Below are 20,972 nucleotides of genomic sequence, written 5' to 3' on the forward strand. Positions count from 1 at the left end.
TCAATTTAACTGCTTGTCGTAATTTGTATTTAAATGCATATAAATTTGATCAGTATATTGAAAATATAACAGAGTTATACGCTTTTTGTTTATTATTTTCGTAAAAATATTATACATGAAAACCATGGCAGATGTACTCAAACCGTTTGTTTATTGGGGGCAAAAAGAAGATTCGATATCATTGAAAGTTGATTTAAGGGATGTTAAAGTAGGTCTTTATTCTGTATGAATTATTGTCAAAATAAGTATTTTGATTGCGGTATATTTTTTGCATTTTTTATTGTCAACGAATTCGTACTCTAGATGTTTCAAACTTTAGACTTGACTTGTAGATATTAGACCAGTCGTAGACTGCATGATCAGATAAGTGATTTTAATGTATTGTTTTTTATATTATGCATTGAAAATATAGAAACTTTAGATAATTATGATTGATTTTGAGTGTTTGTCTTGAATGTCGGTGTAGAAATTGTGCAGAATTTTCCAGAACCGCGACAAATGGTTACATTCCACCATACTACGGGTGTGACCCCTTATGTACCAGTCCCCTTATGTACCACTATATTATATCTATTTTGTTATTGCAACTCATAATGTAATGTTAAGAACAAAAAAAAACAGTTAAATAAAACTCAGTAACTTAGTAACTCAGTTCTTACTAAGTAAAATATTGCTAAATTATATGTTAAATATAAAAATGTAGCAATCTAAAATACATGTACAAATTTAAAAAAAAATCTCAATTAGAATTATAATTGAAATTTTGTTCACATTCATAAATTGTTTTATTTCCAATAGCAAAAATAAAATGATAATGCTAAAATGAAATGAACCTTATGCAATGGTTAAAGTATCTCTAATGAAGACTGATGACACTGTCTGGTGCTCAACAGCTCTAAATTCCTCACCTATGCCAGGTGTGAAATGTCATGTTTTTTTAGTAAACATCCCAAACCAAATGGGTCCTTCTTCACAAGTGACACATTCCTCAAATAATTAGACCAATTAACAACAACATTTATACTTTTATACTTTAATTTTACATAACAATAACATAGTCCAGCACATAATCTCAGAATACACAGTGCCCCAGATAATTATTTCGGTAATAGGGTTTTCACCCACTGATTTTGAAAAATAGGGTGATTTTATTCTTGGAATAGGGTGAAATGAGTTATAAGATGCATACAGTAAAACCATTTCTGCTTTACTTCTGTTGAAGCTGCACACAATTGTATTGATTCAATAAAACTGTAAACTAATATAATTAACTTTAATAAACTGATGTTTCATAACATCTTTAATCCTTGAAACTGTCAATAACATAAACTTTAAACTTAAAAAAAATCGATAACACGAATGATTCGGCACTTATTGACTCTTGCTTTCTTGGTTCGATAAAGTTAGCGATCGACACATATTTTGGCGCAACAATTGCGGACGTCTTTCTCTTAGACATTTTTATTACGCATCGTATTAGAAACTGAAAGTACAGACACTATACAAATATTTGCACAATGAACGACGGATTAAGTCAGATTGAAAACGCATGTATATCGTCGTAAATAATTGTGTCAGCCGCTTTATTTAACTATGAAATCTAGTCCGCAGAGCGTTTGAATAGCTTTGACTGTTTTATTGCCCCGTCATCCAGGCGCTTGCTGAATAAAAGCGTCGCCGCGTAACGAAAATAATCACAAAAAATACCGAAAATGAGCAAAGTTTTTTCGATCAAAGCTATTGTATCGTACGCATCAAATAAGACGAATGTGCGTAAAAGGCAAATCGGGTGCGTTTTCAATACGCATGATATTGTATTTCTTTGCGTTTTTAAACATTTTAATAGGGTGAAAGACGCAGATACGCAGCTTATCTGGGGCACTGATACATTAATTTTTCTAAATAAAATCATAAATTTTTATTGTTATTCTGTAATATTGTAATTTTAATACATATATAAATACTTAATACATAAAAGTAGCACATGAAAAGCCAAACACATTTATCATTCACAAAATTGATAATGGAATACTTTTATTTGATTATTGGCAAACAGTACAAATGAAAATATACATACAAGTAGCACATGAAAAGCAAAGAGCATTTATCATTCAAATCATTAGAGTTTTTTTCATTTATTGGTGATAACCTGTGAAAACTTTCTCTTTATCCTCCCTTTGATTTTATGGATTTTTATAATATACTTTAATTTCAGGTAAGAATGTGAATCATTTATTACTACTGGGGCTAATAAATTATACTTAGACAGTCACTGACACACAAGCTGGCATAAAATATAATCTATGGCAATATATTAGTCTAAATTCATTAATAATATGTCACAAAATACATTTCATTATTAACACACCTTCATATTAAACCATATATTATTTATCTCTATATATTATATATATGGTACATAAAGGGTGACATTCCCACCATACACTTTTTGGGAGTCATGTGTGTTTATTTTGAGGTAATGAAGTGCTTCCGCACCTAAGGCCTCTTATTTTTGGTGTTGTCTTGTGATTTGGGGGAAGCCGTAAAAACTGGAGGAAACCTCACCTGTCTGATATGGTGACCACAAATCAAACACACTATGGTGGATAGAATCGGGTCTGGATAGTCCTCCAAAAACAATGTTTCCGGCATGACTAAAATTTTAGGCATTTTCTTCTGACAGGGCTGATTTTCCGTTTTTACAATTGTAAAATGTATGTGACTCACTTTTTAACAATTTTTATTCTCCATTAGGGTGGCATTAACTATGATACAGCAGTGGGACGTCTGTCTGTCCTGCATTCCATTTTCCAGAGTTTTTTTAGGAGCGCTTTAATATAATGAGCTGATTTTTTGGTATGTGTGCAGTGATTTTTTTTGCTCAAATTTACAGCCGATTTTCGGCTGCTTCCCAATCGCAAAAATACACGTTTTTTCCCAAAATTCTGACCAAAATTATTTTTTTAAACATCTTACAAAATATATAAATTGAATTTAGTCATTTTTGTCCATAAATCATTCCCAAACTTGCCACTTTTATTGATTAAAAAAAATCCCAATTTGACCAGACTCCTTTTCTAGAAAACTCCCTGAACATGCACTTAAAAACAATATCACTTCTGTTACTTATAATCCTATTTATAATGCTTAATTTTTCCCAATTTCATGGTTTATCGCAATATTTTTCCCAATTTCAAGGTTTATCGCGCTAATTTTCCCAATTCAAAAGGCACAGGCTGTAACAAATTAAAGCAAAAAAATCACTGGTGTGTATACCTAGATGACTTACAGATGATGTGTGAGTTTCGTGTCAGACCATTTTCTCTATAATAATTGTTTTCTGGAGTTTTTTTACGAAACGCTTAATATATATATATATATAGCCTCAGGGTACCAATTCTCGAACGAATTTTTGCCGATTTTATTTAATTTGTCAAACTGTTTCAAGTTTTAAAAAATAATTTAAGCTGATATTTCAGGTAAAAGACTACTCTTTCTGAAACTATAAAATGTAAAGAAAACAAGTGTTAATTACTCGACCTTACCGTTGGTCAAATGAAGTTGGTTCTGTTCACATTTTGCAACCAATTTGGAATCAATTATCGAACGTTCACTCAAGGAAGCCATCAGACATTTGCAAAACACACATAAAATAGTAAAATAAATTTATTTACATTGCAACTGACGTGGATAATTATTACATTACTAATATATTTTGTTCATTAAATCAAAAGATTAATACTTATTCATACTTTGGACAAACATTTTCCTTGTTTGAATTCTCTAAGTACTGCTTGTAGAGAACAGACTGTGTATTTATTTGATTATTTTCGTTTCATTTGTCTAAAAGAAAGAAAAAGAAAATCTAAATAGATGTATTATATTTATGAATAAAATGATATTCAATAAATGTGGTTGAATGTTACTGATTTACGAGTTGGCTACAGTACGAATTGACCATAAATCAACTTAGCTGTTTGCAACCTAATCCATTAAAATAAAAATAGAAAATAGGGCAAGGTCAAGAATGTAATCGCTTATTTTGACAGTTGAAAACTATGTGAAAGGTATAGTAAAAAGCCTTAAAGGTGAATGAAAACATCGCTCATATTGTTAGAATCTTACAAAACAAAACATTTTGATTACCTTTTTTGATCTTTCTGAATTAACCACTTATTTACCTGGTAAAATATTAAAATTTTACTGGTTCAATGAATCTTTGTCTGCAGTTGCGTTTACGAAGAAGAGGTTGTCAAGTTGGAAGTTTGCCAATAGAATGTATTCATATTGGACTTACTTAAAATAGGACCAGATTTCAAATTCACCGATTCCACAGTGAGTAAATTTTATAATTTATAAAAATCGTTCGAGAATTGGTTCCGTTCGAGAATTGGTACCCTGAGGCTATATAGCTGATTTTTGGTATGTGAGTCTATCTACATGGCTTACAGATAAAGTGTGAGTTTCATTCCGGTCCTTTGATTTTTGACGAAGTTATGGGTCTTGGACCCTTATCTCTAAAATAACTGTGCAGCCTCAAACTTAAAAAAATTTCATGGCTCATCTTTTCACAAATTCAGAAGCCAAAAGCTGCTACACAAACACAAGAAAAAAACGCTGCTTCATATATCATCGAATATCAACGCTCTGGTTTAATTTCCACAATTTTTTTTTAACATAAAAACCCAACTGAATGAAATTATATGCAACTGGTCATCTTTTTGCAGGTGGATAAGGCTGATATCACAGAGGACAAACTGACTGCATCTTTCACTGGTGTTGGAGCTCATGGAAACAAGCAATATGAGTTTGATTTGGAGTTCTATCTACCAATCGATAAATGGGTAGGAAAGGGGAAGTGCATGAACTAGTTTTATAGGCATTTTCTTCCCTTTTTAGGTGAATGTTTTGAAACTAATTATCACTCATATAAGTGCACAAACAAATACGAATATAATTTAAAACAACCATCCTTTTTCACAATGTTAACATTTTTGCTCTTTGAATGGAAAATAATTATAATTGATTAGTTGGGAAAAAATATGAAAAAATTCATGCTTATTTAATTTATAAATCATGACATGTCATATTTTTATATGGATGACAGAATTAAATACTAACATTTAACAATGTGCTTATTAATGTTAAAAATATTATTTTGTTTATTCACATTTCCGTTGTCATTTTCATTTACGAATATGTTTTAACAAATACTGTTTTATTTTTAAAAACAATACATATATTTCAGAGTTGCAAGCAGCGTACCACAGCACGTGGCGTTGAGTTTAGTATTAAAAAGCAGGGAGCAGAAGCTTGGCCCCGTCTAACCAAGTCACAGACAAAACTGGCATGGCTTAAAATAGATTTTGACAAGTTCGTGTATGAAGATGACATTGATAGTGAGGATGAACGTGATAAGATGGCAGCCGACGAAGTTATGAGGAACTTAGAAAAGCAGCTAGAAGATGAGAAAAAAGGTGTTTTGTTTAGACCAAGTTTGGGGGTTGTAGGGTTGCAACTTACTATTTTATTGCTTTTGTGAAAGTTGGACATTCAATGTCATTCATCGATCATGACTGAAATATCTCAGGAAATCACAAGCCTGATCACATGATCTTCAGGGTTTGCAAAGATCACCTGTATTTTATCAGAATTCTGATATATGCCTGCCAAATGAAGTCTTAAATTTGTATATACTGTAACTTCTACAAATATTTAATTTAAACGGTGATATAAGATTAAGTAAGCTGTGGATAGATCAGCACGTCGGTTCAAAGAAAATATAGAGTGCTGCTGAAAGGGGTAAGAGTGGACGGGAGGACCTGTCTTGTAACAATACAAAAATGTATATTATAATTTGCTTTATCCTAGGAATTCTAAGCCTTACACTGATTTAAGTTTTAAAACATAGTCTTTTCATTTGAAGCGAAGTAAAAGAGTCTCATCATTTAAATTTTAATATAAGCAAAGAATATATATTGAATTTTAAAAGATTTTCACACTTTTTTGTGTTGACCTGACCAGCCTGGCAGCAGAGGTAGACAAGAGAGACAAAAATGAACTGGCCATGGCATCCCCACCCACCCACATTTGCTGTAGATCTTTTCCTGAAAGTGAAACATATTGCTGTGTATTTCAGGTGAGGACTTGAACGTCAGTGGCACCTATCTGTTCACATACAATATGCTGCAGTTTGTTGGGTTCCTGTACATCACAACAGTGCTCTCGTACAATTTCTTAAAGCATGGAGCAGGTAATTTTAACATTTGATGTGTTTCAAATCACTGACTCATGCACTCTTGTCTCTACTCTACTTTTTAATATGAATATATAAATATATAAGATATATTTGGATCACAATTTCTAAATCTTAATTCTGGTTCAAGCCATATTTGGAATGAACATTTCTGCTGGCAATCAAGGGCCAAAATGTTTACAGGATTATTTTTCATGTTTTTGGAGTTCTGATCTATCATGGTTTAATAAGAATTTTGGTATAATTCAACCTTCAAAAGTTATTATCTAATTATTTTATTATCAGACTATTGAGAATCGTTAATACAATAACCCTCAACATAGTTTGAAAAAGTAGTAACCATGCTGAACTCTTTTTATATTTGAACATTTGAAAATGTTAACATCATATAGGAATAAGGGTCTGGATTTCGGCAAAAATATTCACATTTAACTTTACTATTTATAACTCACCATGCAAGTATAAAATAACTTATTACAAAAGACCACCATCAGGAGATGTATAGAGCTTGTATCAACCGTCTCTCTGCCTCAAATGGCCATTAAGCAATAGTTTTTTTTACAATAGTGGAGTTATGAAATAAAAAGTGAAAAATTGATTGGGGCAACCATAACATATGGACACATGTCTTGTTAACTAATAAATTGCAGATTAAAGGCTATGTACACTATAACTGCTTCAGAAAATCTATTGAAAGCTCAAATATGTCTTTAGTCCACTAGTGAAGATGGCAGAAAAGAAATGTACAAGTTACTATAAAACTGAAAGATAGTTAAGTGTGCTGTTTTGGTGACACTTCTAATTTGCTTTGGAATATGACCAATAACTGCTTTAAAATCAATTAAACAAAAGCCCTGGTGCATTAAATTTCAGGGGCTAAAGAGAAGGCATTTGAGCTGGTGGGTACTCAGATGATGTTCTGTCAGGCCACCGCTGTACTGGAGATAATACATCCACTCATAGGACTGGTGAAAACTGGCGTTGTAGCTCCTGTAATGCAGGTAAGGTACAGATGGAATGTGGAGAATGTATGACTGTAAATACCTCCTTGACAGAGTTTTCTTTAAATATTATGTTTTGTAATATGTGTATAAAAAAGCAATTTTGTATGCCTCCCTTTGAAGAGAACAACATATAGCAGTCTCGTTGTACATCCTTATGTCTGTACATCTGTGTATGAGTCCGTCAGAAAATTCCTGTCTCATCTATAACTTTGCCATACATTGATGGATTTTGAAATCAGTTGTAACTAATGTACACCATAACAAGACATTGTGTCGTGTGTAACATCCGTCTCTCTACCTTGAGGCTCACATTTAAAGGCCAAAGTCAAATATGGCCATTAAACATCTTGAAAATTCCAGTTTCAGCCATTACTGCCATTTATTTATGGTCTGTAAGATACGTTTCCACATATGTTAACCAAACTTAGAGCATGTAACACCCATCTTTCTACACCAAAAGTAAGGGTTGAGGTCACACTTAGATGTCAAAGGTCAATGTGAAAATTCCTTTCTCAGCCATAAATTTGCCACAACTTTGACAAATGACCACCATCAAGAAATGGCATGTCTTTAGTATCACCTGCTTCCCTACTACACTAGCCAAGGTTTCATTTAGAGGTCAAAGTTCAAATTTGAAAGCAAAAATGGACTATGGGGCATCTGTGTCCTATTAACACTTATTTCAATTCTTTTGTACATATACATTTTTTATTTTGCTAAAAACTGCGTTATTTCAGTACTTCATTCAAAACATTTGGTTTCATTTAAATCTGTTATGTTATAGATAATAATGTGTTTAACATGGAGCTTAAATTGTTCTAATTCTAATATATTTAAGGTAAATATTGTCAATATATATAAGAATATTCTAAGTTACCTAAATCTAACAACAATCTGTTACATACATTTGAGCTAAGCTCTGTGAAAAGGGATTTAATGCATGTGGGTAAAGTGTCGTCCCAGATAAGTCTGTGCAGTCTACACAGGCTAATCAGGGACAACACTTTCTTCTTTCATGATATTTTCTTTTTAAAGAAAGTCTCTTCTTAGCAAAAATCCAGTTTAGCCGGAGAGTGTTGTCAAGGATTAGCCTGTGCAGACTACAAAGGCTAAGCTGGGACAACACTTTACGCACATGCATTAAACCCCCTTTTCACAGAGCACGGCTCATTTGTAAATTTGATAATCCTTGGAAAGTTCCAAATGTTAACCTATCATAGCCTCTATTAGTCTGTCAGTGAAAAGTTGTCATGTTTCTTTCTGCAGGTTGGAGGTCGAGGGTTCATTCTCTTTCTGCTCATACTTCAAGATGTATGTCTGCAGATAGCTCCCGTCGTCTGGTATCTGTTTATGACCTTTGTAGACCTTTCTTTCTGCAGGTTGGAGGTCGAGGGTTCATTCTCTTTCTGCTCATACTTCAAGATGTATGTCTGCAGATAGCTCCCGTCGTCTGGTATCTGTTTATGACCTTTAAAATTGTTGACCTTTCTTTTTGCAGGTTGGAGGTGGAGGGTTCATTCTCTTCCTGCTCATACTTCAAGATGTACGTCTGCAGATAGCTCCCGTCGTCTGGTATCTGTTTATGACCTTTGTTGACCTTTCTTTCTGCAGGTTGGAGGTCGAGGGTTCATTCTCTTCCTGCTCATACTTCAAGATGTACGTCTGCAGATAGCTCCTGTAGTCTGGTATCTGTTCATGACCTGGTCAGCTGTTGAACTAGTCAGGTAAACAGTATAAATGTATTGTCATTAGTTTGCATCAGTTTTTTGGAAAGCAACTAGTATAATTCAAAGTTGGGAACTACGTGATTTTATTAAGGTAGAAATAGAATTTGAATGAATTCAAACTGGTATAGATTTATTGCCTGAAAAATTAGAAGTTTTGAATGGTACCATTTTCCTGTACTATTCAACTATCATGGAATAACAGTACAACTATTACATGATATTGTTAGGGGAAAAAAGGTGATATTGCAAAAGTGGACCACCGTTATTTCAAACATTGAATGTTGTTGTAACTTCACAGCTTCAATCTTAGGTCAAGGTCACGGTTCAAGCTAAGACTTATTTTTAACTTAATACCAATGTATAAAACAATATGCTTTGATGTGTTTCAAATGTGTGAGATTGAACTTACCTGTATAAACAAATTTATCTGCAGATATCCATTCTACATGTTGTCAAGCATTGGTAAAGATATCAAGGTTATATCTTGGCTGCGATACTCTGCCTGGATCCCACTATATCCTCTGGGAATTTTGTTTGAAGGTAACACATTCTTTACTCTCTTTGATACATTCAATAAATTGTATCATAATATGAAATATTTATATTCAATGATATTTTTCCCCAAAATAACAGCCTCTTACAGGCTGTTTCCAAATCGCAATAGAATTTTTTTCCCCTAAAAATCTGACAGAAATTTCAAAAAAAACTTTTCCAATAAACTCATATTTTTTTTACTTTATGATATAACTTTTTAATTAAGCATGCACTTATAAACAATTAGAATACTGTTATTTATAATAACATTTATAATGTTTTATTTTCACAATTTCATGGTTTATCACACAATTTTTCCCAATCCAAAAGGAATAGGCAGTAAAATATAAAGAAAATAATCACTGATGTCATAAATAAATTGGGTCCAATTTGTGTACAACATGATCAGGAACTTAAAACTATATAATGTACTTTGGGTTCATATTCAGGGGGCTAAAATATATTACTTAGGTGCCTGATTACATACTTTGAAAATAATATTTGTAGTGCAAATGAACAAAGGCGTATGAAGTCTTGTCACAAATGATATTCAAAAGGTTGTTAAGGAAATTAAAACTCTTCAATGTAAGTATGTGGAGCAATGTTTCAATGTTTTAACAAGGCTATGTGGCAACATTTAATATGAAGTTTGCATATGTAAAATATTTCTTGTTTCTCCTCTCTTTTCCAGCCACAGTTGTTATCATGTCAATACCACTATTTGAGGAGTCAGGGATGTTCAGTGTGCAGCTGCCCAACGCGTCAAACATGGCCTTCTACTTCCCATGGTTCCTGCATACATATCTACTGATACTGGCATTAGGTAACAGGACCTCTGCAGTTGTTACCCCTTGCTTTAAACATTCCAAATTACTGGGCATCATGGCCAGTAAAAAATGGAGGTCAAGAACCAATCTGCAGTTGACTTGCAAATAATTTGAATGGGGGCCAGTTAGCATAAATCAGGGCTTTTTTCTTGAATGGGTGATAGGGTCTTGCCTTCCATTTTTGGGAAAAATATCAACAAAACTGAGAAAGGGAAAAAAACTTGCCAAAGTATGCTTGAAATTTCGGAAACATTGCATCATTTCAAAGGAATTCTCTTTGGGAAAGGGGCTTTTCTCTTGGGGGAAGCAGGGCTCACACTGGGCTAAAATTTTAGAGAGAAGAGGCTTCTCCCTAGACACTAATTTAGGGAGAAGTGAGGAGACTTTAGGGAGAAGTTACATAAATATAATAATACATGTAGAGTCTAATTGACAGAAAACAGACGGTGTCTTCTTTTTATTTATCAGAATCCATGCAAAGAAGAAGTTTGACAAAATAATTATGTTTCATAATACATGTATACAGCTGACAATTTTTTTCTCTCTTTTTTTGCAATGAAATTTGATAGGATTTTAGGCTCGTAAATCTATCCTCTACGGTGATAAAAATATTATTAATTTTGGCATGTAAAAAAATGCTTTATACATAGACATGCCCTTATGCACATAATTTCATAAACTTCCTGTCGTATTTAGCAAGACCGTAGAGAAGAAAATATTGAAAGTAATCAACTAGATTACTCAACAGAAATTTTGTTATAATGAACAAAGACGCGTCATAGACATTTATAATAATAATAATTGTCCCCGGATACATAAATTAATTTAGTACTAATTAACGAAGATGTGTCATAGACATCGTCAATTTGTTGCTTCGACCCGGGTTTAGGCGATTGACCATTTAGTCATGATTTTAGAGGCATTTCAGTACATGAAGTCTGCTTAGTTTCCAAATGACTAATGTCCAAAAATAATGATAAATATTTTGCGGACACCGAAAATACATTACAATAGCTTAAGTTTCTTGTGTTTGCATAACCTACCTTAAGCATCCCATTTACTCGCTGCAAAATAATGGCACCTTTCTGCGTTTCAAAAACATTCCCCAAACATTGGCATAAAGCATCCATTCTTGCCGACAAAAGATCATAAGTATATGATACGATAATTCATCGTAATCACTTTAATTGATCAATTAATATGGCAACATCAACCCCGTGGATTATCTCCAATCACTTTCAAATCAATTACACATGACAGACAGTAGCAAACTTCAATTATCACCCCGCTCGCACGTGACTGCATTGGAGTTGAACACTGACTTGATGAATATCGATTGCTGATTGGATAAGTTCACAGGTTGGGAGAATCTGGGGCGGGGTTTACCGCAAATTACCCGTCGCTCAATTGCGACATGCTACGGGCTGTGACAGTGTGTATTGGAAAATTGAATCAGACCTTGACATCGAAAAAAACGGATGTTAAGAAATTCCGTTAAGAGAGAGACTGAAAGTCGCTTTTTATCTACAATTTCCTAAATTTTAGACGAAGTTTGGCGTAAGAAAGCAACTTTTTTGCTCACATCGCCCCCTAAGGCGAGCCTTGGGGAAGTGGCCTTTTTAAGACCCTTGCCAAAGAAGGATAAAAAGCCATTTAAATATAATACCAAACCTTAAAGCTATTAATGATTTTAGACATTGCTAAGACTTTTACAACATATTCACTTATCTTATGCAGTTTGTACATCCCGAGGGTTAGGAGATATTTTTGAGTCTGTTTTCTGAATAAAACCAGCAATTGATGCTCTTTGGGAAGATGTTTAAGTTTCTTTCAAAATAAGGACCTCTGGATTAAAACAACACAGCAATAATAAAAAATAGTGACTATTTTGAATCTTATGTAGCAATATGTGATATTAGAGGGAGTATAAAACTAAATGTATAAGGTGGTCTGAAAACTTTCTGAACATTATTTTAATTGTTTAAAAAAATTGAAGAACAAAAAACATACATAGGTATGAATGCTATGTTAATGTTGGCTAATTAAACAAGAAAAAATTATTCATCTAAATGTTATGCAAAAAGGCAATATGAAAAAGTTGATCTCTTGACGTGAAACTTTGCTGTATAGCATATAAAACATGGCATATTTTGCGCTGACCCATTATCATAATCACCTCAATCTCATTGCTGAAAGCCACAATAGTGCAATTTAATAGCGCTAGATTGACATGGCATAGTGGATATGGTGTCCTCCGCCTAGCGATGGGGAGGTCACCGGTTCGATCCCCACTTGGGAGTGTTCCTTCGTTCTCACCCAAAGACACCAAGTACTGGTTCTAGTCCCAGGAAACAAACTCAAGAGGGTGTTTCAATAAGCCAAGGGTTTCAATGCATTGAGCTTAAATAAATAGGTTGAAACTAAAACTTATCACGATAGAATGTGATTCAAGCCATGGGAGAAAGAAATCTGTTAGCCCTCTATGTGAGGTCAGTAAGAAGCTTTGCACCTAACAAAATGAGCATCGCTTTGAGGAAACTGGGTTTAATGGTGCCCAGGCCACACAGTCTAATGGGGGACGACACTTTGAGCCTATACTAGATTTTCACTAAGAAAAGATTTCATTTAAACAAAAAAAACACACACAAAAAGAATAAGTGTCGTCCTTGAAAAGCCCGTGTTGACTGCACTGGGCAACACTTGATGCACATGCATTAAGCCCTGTTTTCCCAGACCGAGGCTGAAATGTGTGTGTAATTTCAGGTGGAATTCAGATGATGAAACACATGTACATTCTAAGAAAGAAGAAACTTGGCATTTCTACACCCAGCAAGAAACTCAGATAGTAAATCTGGTTGTATGGTGGCCGAAAAATCCTGTGAAATTGACCTCATGCAAGAGAATTCTGAATGTTGCGTTATGAAATAAATTGCCTGTCAGTAGGAGTATAAGTTTCTGTGTATGCCTTTTTGGTATATTCTATACTGGTATTAGTATATTAAACAGTTGTTAATGATTTTGTATTTGAATCAGAAAAAATTGAAAACATTTTACAAACCGATCTCATCTTTTTGAGTCAGATCATTTGTTTCAACTTTTATTTTAAACTGCAAAATAATTTCAATGTAAAACAAGGCTATTGTCAAGCAATATGGTCCCCTACCGGCTCCCCCATTGTCAGAAATTCGACCATTTTCAGATTTTTTTAAATAAATTTGGTTGCCATAGCAACCACAATTTTAGACATACATGTAGGAACAAAATGAAATTATGTTCATAATGTCCATATTGCCATCTATCCATGTTGCAAGTTTCATGAACAAATATTAAGAACTTTTTAAGTCATCGCAAGATCCAGAAAAGTGTGACAGACAGACAGAGCGCAAACCATAAGTCCTCTCCGGTGAAACCGGTAGGAGACAAAAATTGTTTTTTTTTACCATGTTTAGATTTCAATGCAAAATATTGTATAAAATGTTAATATTTGTTTGTACTATTTCTCTTGCTACTGTTCCCTTCAACTATACTTGTTAAAATATTTGTATGTTGCTGAAACCAAATATAGTTTAGTTTTCTAAACTATTATTGTTTCAATTCCTTTTAATGTTTCACCTTAACAACTGTTAGGAATGTAAATTTAAATATATACTGTCTGTAAAGTTTTCATCTTTTTAATTTTAATGCAGTGATGCTGTTTTAGAATTATTACATGTCAGATAACTATTTTGAATTCTCTCTGTGAGATGCATTCGACAGAAAGTACCCGTAAATATTTGTGTTTATTGTGTAAGTTTCACAAATTTTTCATCATGCATTCAATTATCCATTAGTCAGATGTCTGGTTTTGAATCATAATTTATCATAATAAATTTGGTAAGAACTGAGCCATGGCTTCTTCCTGAAATGCTGTGGGTTGGTTATGGAATTCAAAGTAATTCAGGCCTTAAAAGGATAATGTGTACATGTTGAATATATATGTATTTGCCTCTTCATATTGGAATACAATTAGTTGAAGTTACACAATCATGGAGTGTAGCAGTATTTTGAAATATTTGTAGTTTGAAATATTCATGAAACATGGTGCAATAAAGCTGTTTTGATAGAAAAACATATTTATTTATTTTTACCACTTATCTACAAAACAGTAAAACAGCTTCTTGTTAAAGCGGGTATATACGATTTTCTATATGTGTTAAATTGTAATATATTGATAAAATATGTTACAATAACACAAAATAGGCAAGAAAAATTATACATTAAAGCCGAATTTCATAAAATGCAGCAAAGACAAATAAGCGCCCCGAGTCGATAGTGACGTACATATTTTCCTACAATAACCGAAGCATTCGTCTTTGTATTATAAACCGTTAAACTACGAGGGGTGTTCCAGAAGTTCGTGGATTTTCGCTATAACTTATTAGTTTGCTGGTAAAAGTCAATGAAATTTACATATTATACAAACCAATTATCACGGACTTCATATATAAGCTAAAAATGCAAGAATTCCATAAAGCGCGTTTGAAACGCGTTGCCATAGAGACCTCAGTAACGACATGCGGCGCACGCGTGTATTTTATTATAAGTATGAGCGTTACGCGAATTTAAATTTGGTTTAAATGTCGTTGATAAACAGAATTTACGGCAAATTTCACGTTACAGCGCCTAAGTCCTCCTTACAGCCCGGATTTGGCCCCTATGGACTTCCGTGTTTTCCCAGAAGTTAAATCACAGTTGCGCGGTATTCGCTTTGCAAGTAAACAGGAACTTACAGTTGCAGCAAAGCGAATCGTGTCGTATTTTGACGCTGACTGGTATAGAGACACTTTTGACAAGTGGATTTCCCGACACATAAAGTGCATTCGCGTTGGAGGTGATTATGTGGAAAAGATTTGACAGTTGTTAACTTCATAACATCATTGACGTTGAACAGAAACGTTACACGTGCGTCGGTGTGCGCATTGTGCACATGTTTAAATCTCTGATATATATTTATTGTTTTATGTATTTCCATGATATTTGGAGAGTAGATTTGGAAAGGACAAAATATTCTTAACATGCTATTTGTTTGTCCATTTATGTTACCAAATGAAAGTTATAGCGAAAATCCACTATAACTTCTGGAACACCCCTCGTAAGTTTAGATGCACATCGTACATGTATTGTATACATGCTGGCGAATTCGGCTGTACAGCCGTTTTCAATTTCAGAATTAAATATCTGGCTTATTTCGCATTTTTCGACACATGTTCTTCTTAACTTTTATTTTAATTTATATTGAAATATATATATAATGTGTTAAATGTTGTGTGATGCGTCTTGTGTGTTGGTGTTGCGTCTGTGTACTTGTTACCTTTCGCTCTCAGCCATCACCGCTAGCTAGCTGCTAGCGCAGCGAAAAGAGAGCCGAGTGCGTAAGTCTCTCCTGCTAGTATATAGCCTCTCCATAACAAATCCTATGTAGTGTCTCCGCGCGACAACACACGGAAACTGGGTACCGTGAGGCCCCAGGCTGAACTACAAGGGTGTGGGTAGATGGGGCTCTCTAGCCTTGGTTGGCAACCCATCTAGGAGAAGGAAAACTCCGAGTATAACACCCGGCCAGATGAAGGTCGATAGCCTTGTCAGGCAATTTGTCTAGAAGAGCAAAACTTCAATTCCAAAACCGGGTAGATACTGACTCGAAAGCCTTGGCTGGCAACATATCTAGAGGAAGGCAACCTTGATCAAAAATCTCCGGTCCAACAGGTTGGAGGTTGAGCGAGAGGTTAATCTCCTCTTCTTGTAAAAAACAATCGATTACGGAAACAGGGACTAGAAACATTTCAACTTTTCTCGTAACACCAGTATACAAGCAAAACCTTGCATTTATGAATGGGACCAGTGAAAGCCAACAGGAAGCTGGCCACATGAAAAGTATACTCAACACGAGAACCAAACTAAAACTAGGATTTTGGAATGTCCGTACTATGTATGAGACAGAAAAGCAAGCCCAGGTTTTGAGAGAAATGAATGAGAACAAATTGAGTGTATTAGGGATAAGTGAATGTAGATGGACAGATTTTGGAAAAAACCTAACCAGCACAGGTGAAACAATTATATATTCTGGTAGAAAAGACGGAAAACATCATGAAGGGGTAGCACTAATTCTAAGTAAAACAGCTTCAAAATCTCTAACTGAATACCATCCTATCAATGAAAGAATTATAAGAGCAAGACTGAATACAGAACCAGTTAAGACTTCAATTATACAGGTATATGCTCCCACAAATGAAGCCGAAGATGAAACCAAACAAGAATTTTATGACATGCTGCAAGCAGAAATAGAAAAGATACCGAAACACGATCTTACAATCATCATGGGTGACTTCAATGCAAAAGTAGGACAGGATAACAGCGGAATTGAGAGAGTCATTGGAAAACATGGATGCGGTACAATGAATGAAAATGGTGAAAAGTTAGTAGATTTTTGCGGTAACAACAATCTTGTTATTGGTGGGACACTATTCCCTCACAAGGAAATACATAAAATAACATGGATATCACCAGGAGTAAGAGATAAAAATCAAATTGATCACATCGCTATAAATGGTAAATGGAAAAGATCTCTTCAAGATGTGAGAGTGAGACGTGGTGCTGATGTAGGAAGCGACCATCACCTTGTCACAGCTAGTATCAGACTTAAACTGATGAAAACAACACAAAAGTTTAAACCAATGAAATTCGACACTGGTAAACTGAGAGAAACAAAAACAAAACAAGAATTTATATTAGAACTAAGAAACAAATTTCAAATATTACAAGATATAAACATCGAGGAGGAAAACATAGACCAACATTGGCTAAAGATAGAATCAGCATTCAAGAAAACAAGCGAAAAAACACTGGGATTCAAAAGACACATACACAAAGAATGGATTACACCTAAGACATGGAAAAAGATAGATAAGAGAAAAGATATAAAGAAGAAAATTTGTACCACACATTCTGAGAGACTGAAAGATAGACTGAGAGAACAATATTCTAACAGCAATAAAGAAGTAAAGAAAGCTACTAAAATAGATAGACAAACCTTTGTAGAAGAGATGGCAAAGGAAGCTGAGAAAGCTGCTTCAGAACAAAGAGTAGGTGAAATTTACCAAATCACAAAGAAATTATGTGGAAAAATGCAAAACAAAAACATGCCAATAAGAGACAAGCAAGGAACACTAATAACATCTGAAAATGAGCAAGATAAAAGATGGAATGAGCATTTTGAAGAGGTTCTGAATCGCCCTGACCCCGCTGTCACTGCAGATATTGCGGAAGATGTAGAAGTTTTAGACATCAACATAGAAACACCACGAAAAGAGGAAATATATAAAGCTATCAATGCGCTCAAAAATAATAAATCCCCTGGAAAAGACCAGTTACCAGCTGAATTATTTAAAACAGACCCTACTCTGGCTACAGACATACTCCATCCAATATTCTGTAAGATATGGCAGAACAACACTATACCAGCCACATGGAATGAAGGCAACATCATAAAGTTGCCTAAGAAAGGAGATCTCACAAAATGTGACAATTGGAGGGGTATTACATTGTTATCCATACCCAGCAAGATTTTCTGCAAAATAATAATCGATAGGATTAAAACAACAGTTGACAACAAACTAAGGGAACAGCAGGCAGGATTCAGGAAAGGAAAAAGCTGCAGCGATCAAATATTTGTATTAAGAAACATCATAGAACAATCTACTGAATGGCAACGGAAACTAATCATCAACTTCATTGATTTTGAAAAGGCATTCAACAGCATACAAAGAGAAAGCTTATGGAAAATTTTGAAACATTATGGAATACCATCAAAACTAGTGAGCCTTATTAAAGCCTTCTATTCCAACTTCAAATGCTCTGTTGGCAGATCATCAGCCACCAGCTTCATAGTAAAATCTGGGGTTAGACAAGGCTGTGTGATGTCGTCCCTTTTATTTATCATCGCAATAGATTGGGTTATGAGATCTACCCTTAATGGAAACAATACTGGAATTAGATGGACCCTCCTCACCAATCTTGAAGACCTTGATTATGCAGACGACCTAGCCTTACTCTCACATTTAGAAACACACATGCAAGACAAAACTACCAAACTGCAAGAGAATGCAAGCAAGATAGGCCTCAAGATAAACATCAAGAAAACAGAAATCATGCATCTTAACACAAACGAACCACCAAAAATCCACCTAAACGGATATAACATTAACTGTACATCAACTTTCACTTACCTTGGTAGCACTTTAACATCAGATGGGGGTGCCGAGAAAGATATTAAAATCAGACTAGGAATAGCAAGAAATGCATTCTTCAAACTAAACAATATTTGGAAGACTAGAAACATCAGCAAAAACACTAAACTGAAAATATATAACAGCTGTGTAATGTCAGTTCTACTGTACGGAGCAGAATGCTGGAGGATGACTGAGAAAGACATCAACAGGCTCTCCAGTTTTCACAACGGCTGTCTCCGAAAAATTTCAAGAATCTTCTGGCCGGCAAAAATATCCAATATAGAACTGCACAAACAAACAAACTCAACCGATATGAGGACGATACTGAAAAGAAAACGATGGGTCTGGATCGGACACGTTCTACGTAAACCCCAAGAGAACATTACAAGAACTGCTCTCAGATGGACACCCGAAGGCAAAAGGAGACGAGGACGACCAAAAATGACATGGAGAAGAACTATCGAATCAGAAATGAAAGAACATAATTTGACCTGGGGAAAACTAGAAAAGAAAGCAAAAGATAGAGAAGAGTGGAAAGCGCTAGTCCTTGCCCTATGTGCCTCCGGGCACAACAAGGACTAGGTAGGTAGGTATATATATAATAAGTTTTTTACACAGTTTATATAAATTCATAAATATTTGACAAAATCATATATACCCGCTTTAATATTGCAAACTAATTGTACACAATTAAGGCAGCCATGTCATAGCAATGCTCAATTCTTGTTTTGACATTTTTTATAAATTTTGTTCATGCAATAAAACAGCATATTAAAGATCATGTTCCTACTCAACATAATAAAAAAAACACCGGGTATTTAGAACTTATATTAAGGTATGAAAAATCCCTTAGCGCAATTGCAATAAATGTAATGAATGTTGACAAACATTCTCTATGATAGTGTTCTCTTTAATAATAAGACGGCATTTTTTAAATCAGATTATCCATAAGTTATCACCAAATGTGAAGGGTAAACATACACCAAATATAAGCAATCTATTGTCACATTGACCAGATATTTTACATTTGTATGCCCCCGAAGGAGAGCATATAGTGATCGGACCATCCGTCTGTCTGTCTGTTTTTCCATCAAACTTTGCGTTCAGGTTTCGAAAAATGCTCATAACTTCTATGTTGCTTCAGATAGCAACTTGATATTTGGCATGCATGTTCCCTTCCAAGGGAAGTAATAAGCTTCAAAGGGAGATAATTATCTGAACCTGCCAAATGATAAAAAAATTTTTTAATCAAAGCGGCGCAGAAGGGGGCATTGCGTTTCTGACAAACACATCTCTTGTTAATTTTATAATTATTTCCGCTATTAAAGACGGATTATTATATGCAGAATCAATACTTGTTACTTTGAAATGTAATTTTAGAAGAATTCAATAACTTATTTTTATGTCCCCCACTATAGTAGTGGGGGACAAATTGTTTTTGCCCTGTCTGTCTGTTGGTCTGTTTGGCCCAACTTTAACATTTTGCAATAACTTTTGCTATATTGAAGATAGCAACTTCATATTTGGCATGCATGTGTATCTCATGGAGCTGCACATTTTGAGTGGTGAAAGGTCAAGGTCATCCTTCAAGGTCAGAGGTCAAATATATGTGGCCAAAATCGCTAATTTTATGAATACTTTTGCAATATTGAAGATAGCAACTTGATATTTGGCATGCATATGTATCTCATGGAGCTGCACATTTTGAGTGGTGAAAGGTCAAGGTCATCCTTCAAGGTCAGAGGTCAAATATATGTGGCCCAAATCGCTTATTTTATGAATACTTTTGCAATTTTGAAGATAGCAACTTGATATTTGGCATGCATGTGCATCTCATGGAGCTGCACATTTTGAGTGGTAAAAGGTCAAGGTCATCCTTCACAAGATCAAGGTCATCCTCCAAGGTCAAACGTCATATAGGGGGACATTGTGTTTCACAAACGCATCTTGTTTAACTTTAGGATTTTTTATAAAATGTACTTGTTCGTGTAAGCAGGCATCATACTGCATGCATTTCTATCAAATCAGCGACATTTGAACAATAGCACCATAAGACTACATTGTAGATGATAATAAATCCAATTTCCTTTCATAGTTCGTTCCAACTCTTTGTTGCAGAGCACATCTATCTGAATGAAAATTACCAATTTAAGACAAAGCTTCCCCAACCACAACATGCTGAAGGTGTAACAGCTGCACATGCTACTGATCAATCGTGTGGAATTTAAAATCAAAATAGCCATTAAGGCTCTGGGTTGCTCTCCTGAGTTAAACAAGAACTCCCAATATAAGGGGGAAAATAGCACCAAATGCAACTTTCACTTGACTTGATACAAAATGTAGAAAGGACAGACTTA

The 20,972-nt window shown here is 34.5% G+C and overlaps 1 protein-coding gene across 1 annotated transcript; it reads left to right on the forward strand.

The window, feature by feature from the left end:
- The first annotated feature begins 63 nt into the window (after nt 1-63).
- On the forward strand, nt 64-14,456 carry LOC127876255 (very-long-chain (3R)-3-hydroxyacyl-CoA dehydratase-like). Its single transcript, XM_052421340.1, has 9 exons — nt 64-208; nt 4,728-4,844; nt 5,249-5,477; nt 6,140-6,253; nt 7,130-7,257; nt 8,872-8,984; nt 9,421-9,527; nt 10,213-10,344; nt 13,112-14,456. Exons 1-9 carry the CDS (start codon nt 116-118, stop codon nt 13,192-13,194), a joined length of 1,116 nt encoding a protein of 371 aa, XP_052277300.1. The 5' UTR covers nt 64-115; the 3' UTR covers nt 13,195-14,456.
- Nucleotides 14,457-20,972: the final 6,516 nt, after the last annotated feature.

This window comes from Dreissena polymorpha, chromosome 4, assembly GCF_020536995.1.
Source record: "Dreissena polymorpha isolate Duluth1 chromosome 4, UMN_Dpol_1.0, whole genome shotgun sequence".
NCBI lineage: Eukaryota > Metazoa > Mollusca > Bivalvia > Myida > Dreissenidae > Dreissena > Dreissena polymorpha.

Bases quoted from the DNA above. Each gene is read 5' to 3' on its own strand.
- LOC127876255 (XM_052421340.1), top strand. From the start codon at position 116: ATGAAAACCATGGCAGATGTACTCAAACCGTTTGTTTATTGGGGGCAA. The intron at 6,254-7,129 runs GTAATTTTAACA...ATTAAATTTCAG, and splicing joins TTTCTTAAAGCATGGAGCAG to GGGCTAAAGAGAAGGCATTT. The intron at 8,985-9,420 runs GTAAACAGTATA...ATTTATCTGCAG, and splicing joins TCAGCTGTTGAACTAGTCAG to ATATCCATTCTACATGTTGT.